Source organism: Hordeum vulgare, chromosome 3H (genome assembly GCF_904849725.1).
Source record: "Hordeum vulgare subsp. vulgare chromosome 3H, MorexV3_pseudomolecules_assembly, whole genome shotgun sequence".
Lineage (NCBI taxonomy): Eukaryota > Viridiplantae > Streptophyta > Magnoliopsida > Poales > Poaceae > Hordeum > Hordeum vulgare.
In genome coordinates, this window is record NC_058520.1 from 3,653,678 (window position 1) to 3,674,197 (window position 20,520).

Below are 20,520 nucleotides of genomic sequence, written 5' to 3' on the forward strand. Positions count from 1 at the left end.
CGGAGTAGGTAATTAACTTTTGATCTCTATGTATACTAGTAAATGTGTACGTGAAATTCACGTTGATAGCAGGCAGAAAATTGATTGCATATTGATATTAGAAATATATTAATTACACAATATGAGATATGATATCAATTAGACATTAAACCATATTAGATATGATATCAATTAGACATTATATATTGGGCATCTTATTAGTTGTACACTAAGCACGTTGAACGATCGCCATTGAAGAAATAAAGGTTGTCCGATTGACACCGTTTGATGGCTGAGATTTGCTGAATCTGCCCCTTACGGTCATTCTATATTGGTATATATAAATATAGATATAAGTAGGCCAATGAGTTAAGATTATTCCCACACAAGGCAGGCAAACCAGCTCCTTACGTAATTATTCACTGTTGTTTTCGCACCAGCCATGAAGAGAGCTTCCTGTTCTTCTGCCATGACAATCCTAGCTATCTTATTCATTTGTTGCTCCCTGCCATGCTCAGTTGCCACCCAAGGTGAGTATACGCTATTAAGCTATGATGTAGGGTAGTAGCATTGTGGTAGTAAATTATACAATGCCCAGATTTATGCTACTTTTGTGTAGACAACATTAATCTATGATGTGCATGCAGTTCACACGGAGGGAACCCGTCATGGAGTGAGTCCTCCATCACCATGGGCACCGCCGAGCCCAGATAATCGAGGCCGTGGACATTCCGAGACCCCACCGCCGCTGCTGCACCGCAAGAACTTACAGCTACAACATACTGTTGTGCCAGTTCCACCGATGGCATGAATTATCTCGCAGAAGTCTTGCAAACTTTATCGATCGTTTTAGTTTTTGCCAGTGTTAGGTGATGCCAGTGGCATTAATATGGTCCTAGAGTCCAGAAATAAGGGTGGTTGTGATGGCTGTACAATTTTCGAAAATTATGACATTAATTGAAAGGTATATTTACATGACAATCCCATGGAACCACATATCTTCACTGTTGTCGTCTAAAAATTCTTAATGGCACAGTCGATAAGTCAGTTCTTTCTAATCTCTTGTGCGCCAACATGGATGTTTCCAGTATACAAAAAAAGTACGAAAATTAATCTAAACACCACAATAAATTAACATTGGCATGCAAAATTTCATGATGATATGTTCTGCCGTTTGTGACAAACAAATAAAATAGAAGATTCGGTGAATTCTTAGCTTGAATATATGTATGCTAAAAAAAAATCTCAATACAAAAATAAATAGTATTGGATAGTAGGGTGTAGGTCCATCTGGATGCAACACACCCTTCTTATATATTGGAACCGGTCATGCAGATGCCATCCCTCACGTTATATGTTGCCCGTGACCATGACACTTGTGCCACACTGCAAAACTCTGCAGTGGTCTATTGCTAAAAATCCCCCAACATATGAAGAACCACCAATGCAATAAGACCATACACTTTCTTCGTTAACTGATAAGAATGGAACGTGAAAACCTTTGGTCACCTTACTTATGCAGTTACCAAATGTTTTATTCACACCATATGAAGTATGCTAGGGTCACTGATATCTCCTATAGAGTATTGAAACAAGTTGTGGATATGGTTTTATTTTCTTTTATCTTAACTAGTATGTTGCATGAATAAACAATTCGGGGCATCTCTAATTTATTAAAAATACACATGGTAGGCACCTTTGTAAGGTAAGGCTTTAAAACATAAGAGTAGTAAAATTACAAGGCGGACGTTATGGCATGTTGAATCCTACAAAAATAAAAACACTCATTTGGATGGTGCGCATGAGAAAAAATAGAAAAGTTGGATATTACTAAGTTGTGTGTAAACATTCAAAGGATTGTTTTTTCCATTGGATACAGCCTCATGTTTCGTTTACTCCAATACATGTAGAAGAACTTCCTAACCCATTTCCTTAGAGCACCAACGCTGACCCGCAAATTCCTCTGGTATATGTCCGTTTTTGTGTCCAGACGTGGTCCGCGGACATCATACAAGAGGGAGACATCCAACGCTAATTACAAAGTATCCTGCTGGGAGGAAAAAAAGTAGATGGGGACCATTCATGTGGTGGGACATTGTCGTGTGGTGTCCGGTTGGAAAGAGAGAGAGAGGAGAGGGGCACCATGCATGTGTGGAGAGAGAAAAGAGAGTAGGATCATGCGGAGGCTTTTGGTTGGTCAAGTGGATGTCCGGACTCCTGCAAATCTCCCCCATGTTTGTCTTCACTTTTCAGAAAACGGACGTCCAGACCAGTTCGCATGCAGGACCTCGTTGGATTGCAAAAGTGAACAGAAGTGCCCTGTTAGACATTTACCGGAGTTTTTTGGGTATTCCTGGGAGAAGCCCTTAGGCCCTTCTTATAATATAGAAATCGAAAAACAAAACAGAAAGCGGGTGAAATGATGCTACATCACGCAAAATAATATAAGATTCCATGAGAGATAATGCAGTGGATAAAAACAAATTCCCCTATAACCAAGTACAGATGAAGCATAAAGATAATTCACCATTTGATATTCCTAAGAATAAAAAACTGCTACAGAACAGCCGGCAACGAAAACCTAGTGCTACCCTCATGTTGTTCAGAGGAAGACAGAAATGAAAGGGTCAGGGAACCTCCTGGCTCGCCGATACCAGAAGGTGAAAATGAGTATATTGTTCCCTTTTGCTGCTTAGGAGAGGCAAGGGAAAATCAAAGGAAGGACGGAAGGCCTCTCTATTTATGACTCCATAGCTTTGTTATTTATGATACATGTGGGTGACCAAAATGTTTGAATATCATCAATGAGGCGACAAAAATGGACATGGAGATTGAACGATATGGACAGAGAAGGTGCACACATGGATTTCATGGTAGGGATGCTTGCCACTTATCAATCATTAGTGCCACTATCATTAGCTTTTGAATGATCATTTATCCCTCCCTTTGCTTCAGAATGTTCTACTCTGTCGCAGTGTCCTTCCTCTTTGTTCACAGTCTTCCTTTTTTTTTCAAGAACAGGGTCTTCCTAGTTGACACCACAAGTCTTGCTAACTAGCATAAGCAAAATACCACCATGTCATCCCACCATCGGTTCTGAATCACATTAATATGAGAAACTGCAGTGTCATGTGGTTTGTCCTCTGTGCTATATGTATCAGCTTCAAAGCATCAACATCACCCTTGAGAGCAATCTGACCTTCAACAACTGTTTTATGCGTAAACACCAGTACACTTTACTTTCAAGTGATAACGGATAGATAACTTCATGAAGAAATGATTTTTTCCATACAAGACTTGTTATGATATACAACAACCAAACCAAATAATATTAGCATCCATGTATGTTCTATTAGACCCAACACCGCAGAAAGATCTGGAATGATGTATCTTGCGATGAATTGATGAACACCATTGTGTATACTACAAATTTATTTATTTTCTTAAAAAAGTGTGTCCTTTCTAAGAAGATTCATTCCAAATGGATCATTGCAAATTCTAAATTGTATTGTAACCTAAAACCAGAGTACATTAATCATAAGTGGATCAACCCTAGCTAAATCAAAAAACCACAAAGTTGATCCACTGACTAACTAAAAAGAGCAAAAATCGCACATGCCTCATCTTTTTCATACAACTGATAAACTCTAAACATCTAGATAATCGTACGTGATCCACATAAATGAGGACCGATACTTGCCGTAGTCAGTAGTGACGCCTCCTGGTTGTCAATGCTCAGGCACCGTGGACTTCTTCGCCGTGATGGTCGTCGACAATCTTGGCCGTCATAAATCAGCCGTCCCGCTCACTTCTCCGTCCCAGTTGCCGCTTCAAAGGAAGACGTTGGAGAGGACGGTGCAGGGAGTTGGAAAACTACATAGCCACGTGTACATATGGAATTTTTCTTTACCCGCAAAAAAAAACTCCAGTTCAGCACGCGCCGCGTTCTCGCATTAACAAGCTAATTAATGTCAGCATATACAATATATTTTCATATATTCATATTTAGTGTTGTAGATGCGGACTGATTCCTCTACAAGTTGATTACATAAATGAAATAAGTAAAAGCAAATATATTATGCAATTAATATATCCGTCTCTGTGGGCGCCCGCGTACAGGTTTTTTCCTGGCATTCTGCGATATAAGTACGGCAACGCAGTCCGGCACAAGAGCCAGCGAATCAGCGATGGCATCCTCCTCCTCTGCGGTCGTGGCTGCTCTGATCCTCTGCATCCTCATCGCCCATGGCCATGGCTGCTTCGCCAAGCACCAAACGCCTCATCCCGCGGCCAATTCCAGCTGGCTCGACGCCAAGGCGACATGGTATGGCAGACCGACCGGTGCCGGGCCGGACGACAACGGCGGCGCGTGCGGGTTCAAGAACGTCAACTTGCCACCCTTCTCCTCCATGACCTCCTGCGGCAACCAACCGCTCTTCAAGGACGGCAAGGGCTGCGGCTCCTGCTACCAGGTATGATACGATCGACCAGCCTTACGCTATCACTAGTTTACTGCACACTAAATGCAATTATGGTATACCACTATAATCTATTTATGTTTACGGACCATTATGTTACCAACACATTGTTTTTTGACAATTGGTTTGTCGGGAATTGGGAATTACTTCCTCCGTACCGAAATATATGTCGTTGGAGTAGCTAATATTTTGATGCAGAGAGAGAGTATTACTTAGTTGCGTGATGCATTCAGAGATATTTATATAAGACATATGAGTAGATGTGTGTATATTGAGCCTGTAACTCGTGCACTGCAAATGCAGATAAGGTGCTTAAACTCGGACCACCCTGCGTGCTCCGGTGTGCCGAAGACGGTGATCATCACAGACATGAACTACGACCCAGTCTCCCGCTACCACTTCGACCTCAGTGGCACCGCCTTCGGAGCCATGGCCAAGTACGGACGCAACGACGAGCTCCGCCACGCCGGCATTATCAACATGCAGTTCAAGAGGTACCACACCCACCTACATCATTGAGATCGAGAGCTAGACGATATTTCGTGTTTGTGAGACGACACACACCGACACCAATGAGTGACATGGATGCGCAGGGTGCCATGCCAGTACCCGGGGTTGACGGTGACGTTCCACGTGGAGGAGGGGTCGAACCCGTTCTACATGGCAATCCTGGTGGAATACGAGAATGGCGATGGCGATGTGAAGCAGCTGGACATCATGGAGTCGCGACCAGGTGCTACCAATGGCGGCAAGATGACTCCAACGGGGGAGTGGGTGCCCATGAAAGAGTCATGGGGGTCCATATGGAGGATGGATGCCCACCACCCCATGCGGGGGCCATTCTCGTTGCGCGTCACCAACGAGTCCGGGAAGACGCTCGTCGCCGACCAGGTCATCCCCGGCGATTGGAAGCCTAACAAAACCTACAGCTCCCTTGTCCAGTTTCATTAATTGATCCATCCATCCATATATATGAAACTAATGAAAAGGGGAGTGCCCTCATTTGAAAAGTAATAATATGATACATGCGTGTCTGTGTGTGCCTATGTAGCAGGCTGAGACGTCGCCTGTGATGTCCGGTTGCATGTGTGTCCGTCCATCGTGTAATTCATGTGCTTATATATCTATCCATATCAATTAATGTTGTGCATTTCCTTATTTGGGTAATGTTATACAATGTGTGTATCGATCTCTATCTATGCCAATTACTATTATTTGTGTGGATGCATCCGGACGTATTTGTATACGACAGAGATATTTGAGGTATGTGTAGCCTATAACGCCGTGCAATGCAAATCCAGATAAGGGGCTTGAGATCAGACCACCTTGTGTCCTATGGTGTGCCGGAGACGGTGATCATCATTGACATGAACCAGTGGCGGAGCCAGCCTATGAATACATCCCGGACAATACTTAACTATGACAGCGTGACCTGCCACCTGCCCAAGGAATTAATCCTTCTAACCATTGATTAACACTAGTGTTTAGTACTAGTTTCATGGACTAGCCCGGGCAGCCGCCCAGGGTCGCTGGGAGGTGGCTCCGCCACTGACATGAACTACTACCTGGTCTGCTGGTACCACTTCCACCTCAGTGGCACCGGCTTCAGAGCCATGGCCAAGGACGGCCGCAACGACGAGCTCCGCCACGCTTACATTATCAACATGCAGTTCAAGAGGTATCACAACCACCTACCTATAACGCTAGTCAACATCATAATCATCATCTTATCTTATCGATATCGAGAGCTAGACGATATTGTGTGTGTGTGTGTGTGTTTTTTGAAAAGAAGGAAACGAGCCCCCGGCCTCTGCATCAATCGATGCATGCAGCCATATTATTAAAGATGATTGAAAATAGCGTCTGATGTCCACAGAGCTCCACAACTCAAGGTGCCAAAGAAAATGAAATTCTAAAAACAGCCACAGCCGGTGCATCTAAAAGTAGACTACGATGCCTATACACCTAGCCTATTATTAGCACGCCATCCAAATCGGTTGAAGATAACCCGTGCAGCCATCTCCCATCGGTTGCACCCAATATCCATAAGCCCCCTGGAATCCGCATGGCTGAGTAACGATCACGTACGGATCCAAGACGTTCTTGCCATTAAAAATCATATCATTTCTAGTATTTCATATAGCCCAAAACAAAGCACATATCCCAATTCCGATAAGTTTCGGTATTTTAACGTCAACTCCGTTGAGCCACGTTGTAAATATTGAGCTAATACATGTAGGTGGGATGATATTAAAAGCTATTTGAATAGTTCTCCATCAGAATTTTGCAAGAGGGCGTTCTATAAAAAGGTGTCTTATTGTTTCATGTTGCTCACAATAGCAACAATTAGATCTACCTCTCCATCGACGTTTAATTAAGTTATCTTTGGTTAATATGACACCTTTGTGTATAAACCCCATGAAAATTTTAATCCTGAGCGGCACTTTGTGTTCCAAATCTGTAATGATCTCGATAATATTCCCGTATTAATCAGATCCAAGTACATGGACTTTACTGTGAATACACCATTCGCAGTTATAATCCACCGAACATTATCCGTGTGGTTTGATAATAGCACCTGCATCAATCTCCTAACCAGATGCAACCATGCATCCCAGCGAGCTCCCACTAAAGCACGTCTGAACTGCATATTAAGAGGGACCAATTCTAGTACCATGGTATATAGTCCTCTTTACGTTGTGCAATATTGTATAACAAGGTGTATTGAAGTGCAAGAGGTGTATCCCCAAGCCAAGCATCTTCCCAAAACCTTGTTGAGGTACCATTACCAACTATAAATTTCACCTTCGGGAAAAAGGTCACCTTTATCTTCATTAACCCTTTCCAAAAAGGTGAGTCATTTGGTCTAGATGTAACCTGAGCAAAAGTTTTAGAATGTAGGTATTTATTCTTCAGTATTTGAATCCACATTCCTTCAGATTATGTGGATAACCTATATAGCCATTTGCTAAGCAAGCATATGTTTTTCACTTCCAAATCTTCAATGCCTAAACCCCCCTGGTCTTTGGGTCTACATATAATATCCCAACGCGCCAATCTGTATTTCTTCTTAGCTTCATCACTTTGCGAGAAGAAACGAGATCGATAGAAATCTAGTCTTTTTCGTACCCCTACTGGTATTTCAAAAAAAGACAATAGGAACATGGGTAAGCTTGTTAATACGGAGTTGATTAATATTAGCCTCCCTCCATATGACATAAGTTTGCCCTTCCAGCAACTTAATTTTTTTTCAAATCTATCTTCAATACATTTCCATTCTGTATTTGTCAGTCGTCTATGATGGATAGGGATCCCGACGTAGCTAAACGGTAGTGATCCCAGTTCACATCCAAATAACTGCCTATAAGCATGTTTATCCTCTTTTGCCTTTCCAAAAACATAAGAGTTCGCTTTTGTTAAAATTAATTTTCAGCCCCGATAGCTGTTCAAATAAGCACAACACTAGTTTCATATTCCTCGTTTTAGCCATATCATGTTCCATAAAAATATTTTTATCATCCGCATATTGTAATATAGATACACCCCATCTACGAGGTGCGGAATCAGACCTCCAACTTGGTCCTTATCTTTGGCTCGATCAATGAGTATTGTGAACATGTCTGCAACTATGTTAAACAACACTGGAGACATTGAGTCACCCTGCCTTAATCCTTTATGTGTTTGAAAATAATGGCCTATGTCATAATTAACTCTAACTCCTACACTTCCTTTCTGAATGAAAGTATCAACCTGATCTCTCCATCTTTGATTGAATCCTTTCATACGTAAAGTCTGTTGAAGAAATGGCCATTTTACTTTCTCACAAGCTTTCTCAAAATCTACTTTAAAAATAATCCCATTCAATTTTATTGTATGAATTTCGTGTAACGTTTCATGTAGGACGACAACACCCTCTAGGATATGTCTCCCTGGCATAAATGTAGTCTTCGTCAATCTATTTGTACCAACCTTGGTAAAAAAATTGAAGCTCACATTGAGAAGACAAATCGGTCTGAACTGCTCAATGCGTATAGCTTGCACCTTTTTTGGCAATAATGTAATTGTTCCAAAGTTAAGATGGAATAGCTGCAGCTGGCCATCAAATAAATCCTGAAACATAGGCACGAGGTCCCTTTTGATGATATGCCAGCACTTTTTATAAAGTTTTACCGGAAACCCATCTGGTCCCGGTGCCTTATTCGGATTCATTTGTGCGATTGAATCAAGAACCTCTCTCTCTGTAAATGGAGCTGATAACACCTCATTCTCATCTGCTTTGAGTTGAGGTATATCATGAGTTGAGGCTTCATCCAAAGAGACCATCGTCTCTTTTGGCGGACCAAATAATTTCTTGTAATATTCAGATATGTATATTTTTAAGTTCTCATGACCTACTATTGTTCCCTCATCTTGCTCAAGTTGGGTAATTTTTTTCTTTCGATGTTTGCCATTTGCAATCATGTGAAAGAATTTAGTATTATCATCCCCATGAACCACCTTTGTGGCCTTAGCTCTTTGTGCCCATTTCATTTCCTCTTCTCTCAATAATTTTTGCAATTCCTTTTCAGCATTAATTTTATTATTTCTATGTGATAGATTTAGCCGCGCTAACTCGGCTTTCACATAGAATTCGTCAATTAGACGAGTAAGTCTTTCTTTTTCTATTTTATATATACCACTCTGATTTTTCGCCCATCCTCTCAGAAATTGTCGCAAATGTCTTATTTTATTTTGCCATCTTTCTATGCTCATAGATCCACCCAAGTCTCTAGCCCACTCTATAGCTATGAGATCCATGAAACCTTCTTTTTCAAACCAACTTAGTTCAAATGAGAAGACATTTTTATTACCCACATGGTTGGCCTCCGCTGAGTCGACCTCACACGGAACTTGACGGTAAACTCGCCGTAAACCACACTCATCACCTCTAAAGTGTCGCATTTGACACCAAGTAAGATTTCACCGGATCTACCCCTTGGTGGCAAACAATGCCAATCAAAATCAACCCTCCCGATAAGGTATTTAAAAATTGAGGTGTGAAATTATCCCTGCCAGTTTCTTGCAGAGCCATAAAATCAAGCTTATATTCTAACGATGTCTCTCTAAGGAACCTCCTTTTAGCCAAGTCTGCTAGACCTCTGCTATTCCAGAAAATTCCTTTCATATTTCATCATGAATTTTTTTTCTTTTGCTTCACTGTCGCACTTCTCCTTACCATTGATTCAGGAAAAACCTTCCTTTTCCAAGGTCGCTTTGGTTTTTCCTGAATCATTTGAGTGTTACATTCCTGGTTAATTGTTGGTGGATGATGACCGTCAATCAAAGAGGCGTATACCCCTATGATTCCGTACCCTCCACTTCCTCTTCCTCTCCCTCTAAGTGCAATGAGTTATGACATAGATTTTGTAATTCTGCACCACCTAAGTCATTAATATCTGTTTCATTCATTGGTTTCACCACTGCTATATTTTGAATAAACTCTATGGTTCTATTTGCTTCTAAATCAAGAATATCATTGATGGATTTAGCTAATTGTTTGCTAGAAGTACCCAAGGGAATTCCTATGTCGCTAGCATTATGTAATATCTCTGAATCAGTAAAGTGAAGTATTGAAGCAGAATGATCAATATGCATACCTGTAGATGTCCCAACGTCTCGAAGCTTTGCTACCCTCATGGCACGTCCTAGAGACATGTCATCAGCATCCAGCTGCTCCTGGATATAGTGACTGAGACGTCGATTTCCGGAAGTAGGATCTGGAATCCCGCCAAATGAGATCACATCATCTGCAGATACTCTGTTTCTGTGGCCTCTCGCCTCAGTCTCACCAGAGGAATTATCCTGCCCAGGGCACTGAACCTGAACCGTCGTTGCAGATTTAGTATTGAGTATGTGATGCTTTTCTTTGATCATACCTGAATCATCATCAATATTTTCTGCAGCCGGGCGTACAGTAGGAGAGCGACACCTCTCGTTGTTGTTGTTGCACTTTGGCCTGCCCAAGGCATCATAATCCTGCATGTCTTCCTCTGACGTGGACGTAGAGTCCCAAGCAGCCGACGCTGCATGCACATGCATGCCAATCGGCTGGTACTCCTCCATGCCCTGCTTGACTGGCTTATTTGCTGTGGTCACCACCTCCTGGTGTAACAATAGCGCCGGCGATGTAGTGCCTTTTCCTTCCTGTATCATATCCTCCTCAGTCGTCTGTTTTTTACCCTCCTCCACGCACGCTTCCGCGCATAGGCATCACATCAAATGATCCGAACCCTAGTGTAGCCATGTGTGAAGTAGAGGGTGAAGGAGCACCGCTATTTAGGGGTTTATCACTAGTGGGTGAAGATAGAGGTTTTGCTTTTTCGTTGGATCTATCGGAATGCTCATCCTGCTTCGCATCTCCGTGCTCCCTATCCCGATCCTCACCATCCGCCGTGTGAACATCACCGTCATGTGATTGTTGTTGGGTCTCCTCCTCCACCTCTACGTCTAGATCATAGTGCACTCCGTCATAAGACCACGGTGCGTAGTCAGGAATGCACTCAACATCTAGGACCATCACACGCACTCTGGCTATCCCCAGTTTGCGAGTAAATGGCATATCCACTCTCTCCGTCTTACCAATCAAGGATCCAGGACTCCATACGACGAGGAAGTCATTAAGTAGGATCTCTGGAATGCCTGAAAATCTGATCCAAACCTTCTATAACCGTGTACCATGTGGTTCCGGTTTTTTACATTCCTCAAACTCAAGTAAGCATTTGCTTCCACTGAGCTTGCTGACCCCGAATGCAAGCAACCGTTGAAGATCCTCTCTTCTTGGAAACTCTACTTGAAAGCTTTGGTCCTCTATCTTATCTGGTGCCCACTGGTATGTCTCAGACACAGGTCTTCTCAGCTGTTGAGAAACTTGTTCTGCTGTTAGTGTTCCATTTGTGATCTTTACCAGACCCGTTCTTGAACTCTCCAGGCGGGGGGAGTGAGGACTGATGAAGATGTTGGTGTCTCGAAAAACATAAGTCTGCTCTGAAAGACACCATAAATGTTGATCACCGGCTTGGGATCTAAAAGAAGTGGACATGCAGCCTCATCATGACCCGGTTTCCGACAAATGTCGCATAGCGCAGTGGTGCATTCCACTACAAAATGACCAGGAACCCCACAACTGTAACACGTCAATTTTTCCTTCTTGCGAGCCGCCTTATTGGCCCGCGCCGTGTCTCTGTCCTCAACCGTGTTAGGCGGTACGACCTCTGCAGCAGAACTGGGGGTGTTACCTGGAACCCCCTCATTTGTCGTTGGTGCAACTTCCTTCCACTTCGGCACCAAGTTATTCCGCCCGAAGGTGCGCACTCCGCCACCCCCGCGCTGCCGATAGTTCGAACCCCTAGCACCTTCGACAGAGTTACCTTCGGGAGGTTGGAAGGGCCGGTGCCACTGATTCGTACCTCCCCCTGGACCCCCTCCGGCGTTCTACTGCCCGCGACCACCACCTTGACCGGTGAAGTTGTCGTTCCAGTGCTGTCCAAAGTTCCTGTACCCCTGGTAGCCGCCAGCTCCGCGATTCGATCCTCCACCTCGTCCAGCCTTAGCAGCCCCTGCACCATGCCCCTGGTTGTCTCGTGATCCAGCAGAAGGCACGGGACGATCCACAAGCACAGATCCCTGTTTGTCTCACTGCAAAACTGGGTTTAGCATATGTATAGTACGTGACAAGCTGGGAACTACTAGATCGCAAACCAGCGAGGCCGATCGGGATTCCAACTTGTTGTCTGGGCTAACTGACGTGCTCAGTTGGGCCGAATACCCAGATGACACTAGCCCGTTTGCAAAACCTGATGGCCCATCTTGACCAACCAGTAATTTCAAACGTGCTTGCCTTTTTTCACAGATCCCGAGATCCAGTCCCGTCCTGTAGTGGCCTGTACGATATTGTGCGTTTGGAAGATGATACACACCGACATGGGTGAGTGAATGGTCTCCTACAAGAGTTAGTTCCCGTGGATACAGAATGTTTCTTCTTTCTGGCCGGAACTTCCTTCCATGAATCGATGAAATCCGCAAGAGTTAGTGCTGGTAACCTTGTTGATATGAGTTGTGTATTAGTCATGTGAGACATTTTGAAGTTCTGAAATCTACACCATTCTTCAATTGGATAGAATTGTACATTTCAAACCACTTATATTCAAATCTACATCATTGTTAAATTTGATAGAATTTTTCATTGCAAACTCTTGTATTAAAATCTGCATGATTATCTAAGCTTTGGAGTCATGTCGTGCACAAAAAATATGAGTTGGGTCTCCTACGACGGTCTTATGAAATTTCCTTCGAGGACTTCCTAGGCCCTGACGAAGCAGGCCGGGTGCCAGTTGTATGCTGATGAACAACACTCCCTCTAGGAGATCTTTGACATCACAGATTGCGCTCGTCGGGAGAACAAATTGACGGCGATGAAAATACGTAGTGCACCTCAGCAGGATGATGTACTGGGTTGCAGCAAAGACATCGATGTTCCCTCTTCCGACGAGGTGGAAAATGAAGGAAGGAGAGTCACACAACCCTACCCAAGCTGCTCGATGAGGTTTCTGTGTAACTAGTAGTAAATGGTTCAGAAATTAAAAAAGTGGCGATGAATTTTTAAATAATCATGAATTTGGAAAATCATTTATGTATTTTAGAAAAGTCTTGCACTATGATTTTTTTGGGCGTTTAAAACATTAAATTGAAATTCGTTTGTGAATTCCGTTGTGAGAAATTTAGTATGTTACATCCAAATGCAACATAAGGGAATTTTCAGCTTTTTATTTGTCCCCACTTGTGAACTTGGTAATGATCTACCTTTCTCTAGGAGTCGGGCATGACCCGCTTGCTGAAATTCCACGGTCTCACTTGAATACTGCACATGTTGGTATTACAGAACCTTCTGGTCAAAAGTATGTGTGCATTTTATTAATATATACTATATGAAGAAACAGTGAATATCACTAAGGCTGGTTGAACTATAAAGATATCATCGACTTTCTTCAGAAATGAAAGTTTGAATGTGGACAAATCCCATTGCAGCCAACTACTTGCTGGAAACACAACATCTTTGTTCACTGTTGACAAATCGACCTTTGACTATGTGAGCAGATATTGTATATAATATGTTTTCTACGTACGTGAGCAACTGCGCACTACGTGAACATTTTTTTCTTTTACACAATCAACGTTTTTTCAATTACATATGATGAATAGTTTTTTGAAATACACTATTAACACTTTGGATTACATGTTGATTTTTCCCGAAATACACAATGAATATTTTTTCCAATAGCAAACGAACATATTACTATATCTGATGATTCTTTTTAAATACACAGTGACCACTATTAAATATGTTATGAACATTATTTAAAACAGGTGAATACCTTTTTAAAGTATATCAATTTTTTTTTACATATTTTTAGAAAAAAGTATCGTATATAAATAGAAAACATAAAGAAAACCAGAAAGTAAAGGAGTCAAGTGCACCCACCGTTCTGGATGTTCATGTCCGTGCCACATGCTTAACCGCACACACTGTTGGGACAAATCATAATAATAATATAGATGTTTCCCTTTGTTTTTGAGAAATATAGACATGCCCATACATCCAATCACTAGGGGAGCGTTTGGTTTGATGCATGGCCTCACATTAATTGCATGGTATCGACCATCCTGGACGAGTCTAGCCTGGCTAACCTGATGCAAAAATGGGTAGAGATGTATGTTTGGTTGCATGTGTGCATGTTGTTGGACAGGCCTATGTGAGATGGTGTTTGGAAGTATGTATGAGAAGGTGCTCCATACAGCAGCCGCGGCGGCGATTGATTTGTGTCCTCGGTTCGATATGTGAGGAAAGAAAAGAGATAAGTGAAAGCACGGGTGCAGGCATGAGGCTGCATCGTAGGAACGCTCGATTCTTGCGTTCCTCTCAGCCTGGCTAAGAGGCCCGATTTTGCATTAGTTGAGCCAGGCTGAGGAGGTCGCACAAGACAACAAACACACCACATTTTGCATGCCTCGTGCGATGCAGGTGCCAACAGAGAAAGCAAACACGCCCTAGTTGTTTTTACTGGTGCGTCGGTCCATTGTTAGCTTTCAATAGGCTATCAACAATTTGTTGGTTTTTTGCCTTTTATTTTTCTTTCTATAATTTACATTCCATAAATTGATTAAGTTTTATTTATTTCTTAAAAGCACAAATTTTTAAAAACATGTTACCAGATTTTAAAAATAGGCATAATTTGAAAAACTGTTTCTGAATTTGAGAAGAAATATTCACGAATTTGCATCTTTGTGAATTTGAAAACATATTCTCGAATTTTGAAAGTTAGTTTAGAAATTATTCTTGAATTTGAGAACAAACCGTGCATTTGAAAGTATGTTAGTGAATTCCCAATTCGGATATTGAGTAAGATATATATATCGAAATGCAGCCTAAAGGAATTTCGAGCATTTTACTGATCCCCACTTGTGAACTTTGTAATGGTCTACAATTCTCCAAGAGGCGGGCATGACCAGCTTGCTGAAATTCCACGGTCTCACATGAATAGTGCACATGATCGTAGTACACGACGGCTTGGTCAAAACTATATTATACTAATAATATACTACATGAAGAAAAGGTGTAGACTTCCTTGAGAGAGAAATGAAAGGTTGAATGTGGATAAATATATCCCATTGCAGCCAGAGGGAACTTGCCGGAGACACAACATCTTTGTTGACTGCTGGCTCTCCTCGTATGCTGTTCCATGGCATCCTCGGCAGCGCCAGGTAACTATTCAATTCTTGTTTTTTCTGTCTTGGTATCCAGATCTTGAATACGGGATATAGGTCGCTGGAGTAGCTAAACTCAGCTACTCCAGCGACCTATATTCCGGTACAGAGGGAGTATATATCTGGCGGGCTAATGTAACATATACTATATATATGCAGTTTCTGTGCATGGAAACCGTGAGGGTGAACGTCCTCCGGCGCCTTGGCCCTCGGGCAGGAGGGCAAAGGACTGTCCAGGATGCGGAAGCACTTCATCATCGTTGCCGGCGACGGCCAGACTTGCGCCACACCGAAAGAACCTGCAGCTTGCTGCCAACGTGGACTTTTACGCATGAATCACATGCATGTGCAAGTTTTGACTGTATGCATAGTCAGAGGCCAATCCATATATTTTACACTACTTTTGGCTCAAACCAATGAGAGCTTAAGAGACACAATATTTCAAGTGATATTTCAGGAAATAAATAGCATGTGCAAATATCTTGCACTGACTGACACTCTCGCTATTGTTGTCCTCATTTGTATGCGCATATTTGAATTTTAATAGCATGTGCAAGTATCTTGCACTCACTGACCCTCTCGCTACTGGTTCTTTTTCTTTTTGATATAGAGGACGCTTTTCTTGGACGTGGAGTATATGCTCACCGATAAACAGTAACACCTAAAAAAATATTTTGAAAAATTATAAAAAAAAATCCGATTTCCCATGGTAAACTTTCACAAATGTTTTGTATGCTTGTAAAGTTTCAGCACGAAATGACATGAGTGGAAGTCGTGGCAAAAAAAATTTGATGTTCCAAAAATGCTAGTTTTGCTTTTTACCATGAATTTTAAAAGCATACAACACATTTGTCAAATTTACCACAAAAAATCAGATTTTTTAATTTTTTTACTTTATTTTCATTAGGCAGCATATGAGCTCAGGAGCAGAATAGGACTTTCGGCTTATTTAATATTTTCTCCACTTTCGATCCTTTGCAATGAATGATGGGTCGAAGATTCGTTTTTGGGAGGCCTCCAAGAATAATATATAAGTCCAACTTTGTACCGCATTCATAATAAAAATGATACTCTTGCGTCGTATATTTCTTTTTGGTGGGATTAGATCTGCCATGTCATTGCAAAATATTTTATATCCCCATCATGGTCGGAGCCAGATGGGTATTTTGTGAAAGATGGCTGACTACCTCTATATAATACAAATATATGCGTCAAATAAATTATAAACTCTAGTAAAAATATGATTAATAGGGTATATGTACATCCATGTTGTGGATGCTAGCTCTGCCACTGATCCTCATTGAATTTGGTTTACGTAATATAAGGATGAGATGTGTATCGCTGGAACCTCAATACGTCTGGGTCCTTCAGAGTTGACTTTTCATATCAGGAACTCGCGCATTCAGAGGTTCTAGTAGATACTAACAAAAACAAATTGAAAGTAAAAGATTTCGCGAAAGATTTTCGTGTGGTATTTTTTGAAGGGAGTTGTAGTAAACAAAGACAACCTCGCTGGTTGTAATTGGCAAGGAAGAAAGAAGTGCAATTTTTACTCACAACGGGACAACCAGACACCTCGTTTTCCATTGCAAGTTTGCGGGTTCTACATGGTCACACTCACAAGTGTTATCAATATTTTTGTTCATTGGTTGGACGGTATTCGAAATAGGTTCAGAAACACTAATAAGTGTGAAAACGTATGTATTATTATGGTCAATTTGGCTATGTAGAAATGATTTATTTTTAATAGCACAAACTTTTCTCCTTTACAAATTAATTTTTATGTACACACTAGCTTTGTACATGGTCTATGCTAAACCGAGCCAAGAACAAATACATGTTCAAGCCGTTGTCTATGCGGTTGAGCGGGTGGCCAGCCAGGTTTTTAAATAACATGATGGCAACATAATCTCCGCATTGTTGCAATACCTTCTTCAACATAGGTATAATGTCGGTCATATACAGAAAGTGCTGTAGAGGCCAAGCTCCGTAGAGCTCTGTTTTTGTCAGCGAAAATACTTTTCACACATCTCAAATGTTTTTTGAAAAATGTATACATGTAGAAATATATTGGTAGTATACATGTATACAATTGCAAGGACATATATATTCATATGTGATGTACACAGAAAAGACAAATACACACATATTAAAATGGTTTTTTGTTTGTCCTATTTGTGCTAGAAATTTATCTTTTTTGTGTAGCATGCAAATAATCAATTAGTTGACGAAACTTTATACATGCTTGAAGAATGTGAGTATGGGTTTGTAGAAACAAGATGGACATATATACTTTGAAACTTCTAAATATATTTTGATGTTTTTAATGAAAAACAAGCTCCACGGAGCCCATTCTTTGCAATGCCGTTCTCTGGTCATATATGACTACCGTTGCCGATAAGTTGGTTTTTTCATTATCTTTTGTCAGACAATTGACATTTGCTTGTGTGTCTTAGTTAAGTAAAGGCCGGAAATTGTTTATGGTTATTGGCTTAAAACAAGGTTGTTGCTATCATTCGCGTCGGCATAAAGTGGCAATCCCCATGTCTTCATGATCATTACTTGCACATTATGGCCATCGTCACCGGTGGGATCCTTGCCATCATCGCTCTTATTGTCGCCATCGCTCTTATTTTTTCTTTTTGAAATGCAGATTACTCGTTCTCTGCATCACAGGGTCCAAACAGTCTTATTATTAAACAAGAATCAAGTTCAAGTCACCGCTCTCCAAATGGTGAAACAAATAAAAGGAAAACACGATCACAACGGACGAACCCGAGATATATATAGCTCACCCCACGCAATCTATGAGTGACACGGCGTCGAAACAAATTGATTAAATCATGTGCAACCGACTCCAGCCGGCTACACCGAGTTGTCATAAGTGCTTGTGCGTCCACATATAGAATGAAGCCGTAACCCGGTACATAACCTACAAAAACTCTTTTATTTGAACTGCCAAGAACTTTGACCGGTCATTAAGTGAACAGTCTCCATCAAGACGATTCTTCAGAGTAGGTAGTATACATAATATCCGATGTCTAGGCATATATATATTTATCCCATTGAGGTCTTTGCCCTGCACAAGTCCTGCACACATGACTTCTCTCTGCTGTTGTCGTAGAGCCAATTGAAATTACTGAAAAAAGGTTTTATATGATGAGATCTTCCTCTTCTTCCATGCTACCAGCCATGGCAATCCTGGCTGTCATACTCATGTGCTGCTCCCTGCCATGCTCAGCTGCCATCCAAGGTAACATGTTCTACTAGGTTAACCATGCAGCAGTAATGTATGTATATATTCTGCCTGCGTATATATATACTGTGTTAACTTGTGATGTGCATGCAGTTCATACGGACGGAAATCGTCAGGGACAGAGCCCTCCATCGCCACAGGCAGCTCCACGCGAGGGTACCGCATGCCCTAACACTACGCCGCCGGAACCTGCAGCGCCGCACCGCAAGGCCCTGCTGCGGGCTGTTCCAGTGCCACCGATGTGATGAACTATCCTATGCGAGTCTCGGGAAGTTCATCGTTTCAGATGCAAGAAGGAGAGTTAAGTAGTGCCAGTGCCACCGAGAGATGTTGCTAGATTACAGAAAATTATGTATGGAGAGATGGCCGTATTATTGTGTATCCGTACATATAAAGAAAATCCTTCAATAAGATGGCTCTGTGCATCGTTTCTTAATGATTGTATCAGTGTTAAATAGCAAGCATCTATTGTCATGTAGGAGTACGTCGCATCTGAAAGAAATATAGTGGACAAGAGTGTTCTTTCTAAGCTCAACATTCCTCCGACTTCTCTGTGGTGCCGTTTACGAGAGATATCGATCCTAGAGGGTAGGAATCTATTTATTTACTTCACATCCAGATGATTATATTATTTCCACCTGTTTTAAAAAAATTGATTTTTTCATACATGCCGAATTTTTCTAAATAAATATTTTGTTCTTATACCAGTTACACATTTTTCAGGAACATTTGTACATTGAAACTTTTTAAATAAACAGTGAACATTTTGAAACACAGGTTTGAAATGATTTTTCAAATACATGCAAACAATTTTATGTGACATGACATATATTTTAAAGGGTATGAACAATTTTTTATACACTATCAACATTTTACTAAAGTTATGCTACCTAAAACATATGAAATTATTTAAAGGTCATAAAAGCTCAGTTGAATGGAAACAGTTTTTGTACATTTTCATGAAATTTTCAAAAAAGGATCATGAACGTGTTTTTAAAACATATGAAATTATTTAAATGTCATGAACATTGTTTCCTGTGGAAATTGCATGAACAGTTCTCATATTTAATGAACATATTTTTATGTGCGGTCAACATTTTTGGAAATTGAAGTAAATTGATTTTAAATAGATGTAAACTTAGGATATTTTAAAGTATACATAGAATTAGAAGTACTACAAATCAAAAGATCTAGCGAATGAAGGAAATTAATTACTGCGACTGATCCCAATTAACTAACGCAGCCCCCCTACTATTTAAAATGGACATTGTATAGAGGCTGAGACGAACACACAAACATTTTTGCTTTTTGTTGTTAGTTTTTTAAAGAAGACACGCCCTTTTGCTAGTACATATAGTTGAAGAGGCCCTTATGCATTACTTTGGGCCAAGTGTGGTGCACAAGGGCTCTCGTTTGTAGTGACAATCTAGGTCGCACGCAAGCGCATGTCCGCACACCACATGTCATCTTGGTTTAATTCAGTCGGTCTGCTCCGCTTTGTGTACTGTAGGCAACGACAAGCCCTGAAAAACTGTTCTTGAATTTGACTGATGTCGATGATTTGAATTTTCTTTGTGAATTTGAACAAATGTTCATGATTTGCAAAACTGTTCACTAATTCAGAGATGTTCATATATTTTGAAATTGTTTGCAAATTCGGTAAGTTCTTCTAAATTTTGTATGTGTTGCATATTTGATAAATGTTGAAGATTTTTTTTAAAGTATTTTAAAATTCAATAAATGTTTAAAATAAAATAAAATAATTAATTTAAAAATATTCGTAAATTTAAAATTAAATTCCTAAAATAGAAAAATTTGGGAATTTTTGAAAAATATTCATGAATTTAAGAAAAATGTTGATTTTAAAAAACGTGAGGAACTAGGCAAAATTTCACGAATTTTAAAAAATGTTCAAAATCATTAGAAGATGATACCCTAATTTGAAAATAAATAATATATTTGTAAATGTTCACAAGTTAATAAAACAGTTAGAAGAGGAAGTAGATT

At 40.8% G+C, this 20,520-nt stretch overlaps 2 protein-coding genes and 1 long non-coding RNA gene across 3 annotated transcripts; all 3 read left to right on the top strand.

Annotated features, from left to right (window-relative positions):
• Positions 1-333: 333 nt before the first annotated feature.
• LOC123439136 lies at positions 334-960 on the top strand. Its single transcript, XM_045115885.1, has 2 exons — positions 334-509; positions 627-960. Exons 1-2 carry the CDS (start codon positions 422-424, stop codon positions 788-790), a joined length of 252 nt encoding a protein of 83 aa, XP_044971820.1. The 5' UTR covers positions 334-421; the 3' UTR covers positions 791-960.
• A 3,174-nt stretch (positions 961-4,134) lies between these two features.
• On the top strand, positions 4,135-5,611 carry LOC123439137 (expansin-B7-like). The gene is made up of 3 exons (XM_045115886.1): positions 4,135-4,451; positions 4,761-4,951; positions 5,051-5,611. The coding sequence occupies exons 1-3, from the start codon at positions 4,167-4,169 to the stop codon at positions 5,406-5,408; spliced, it is 834 nt and encodes a 277-aa protein (XP_044971821.1). The 5' UTR covers positions 4,135-4,166; the 3' UTR covers positions 5,409-5,611.
• A 12,686-nt stretch (positions 5,612-18,297) lies between these two features.
• LOC123439138 lies at positions 18,298-19,042 on the top strand. The gene is made up of 2 exons (XR_006630032.1): positions 18,298-18,510; positions 18,607-19,042. It is a non-coding gene; the product is annotated as an uncharacterized LOC123439138 (long non-coding RNA).
• Positions 19,043-20,520: the final 1,478 nt, after the last annotated feature.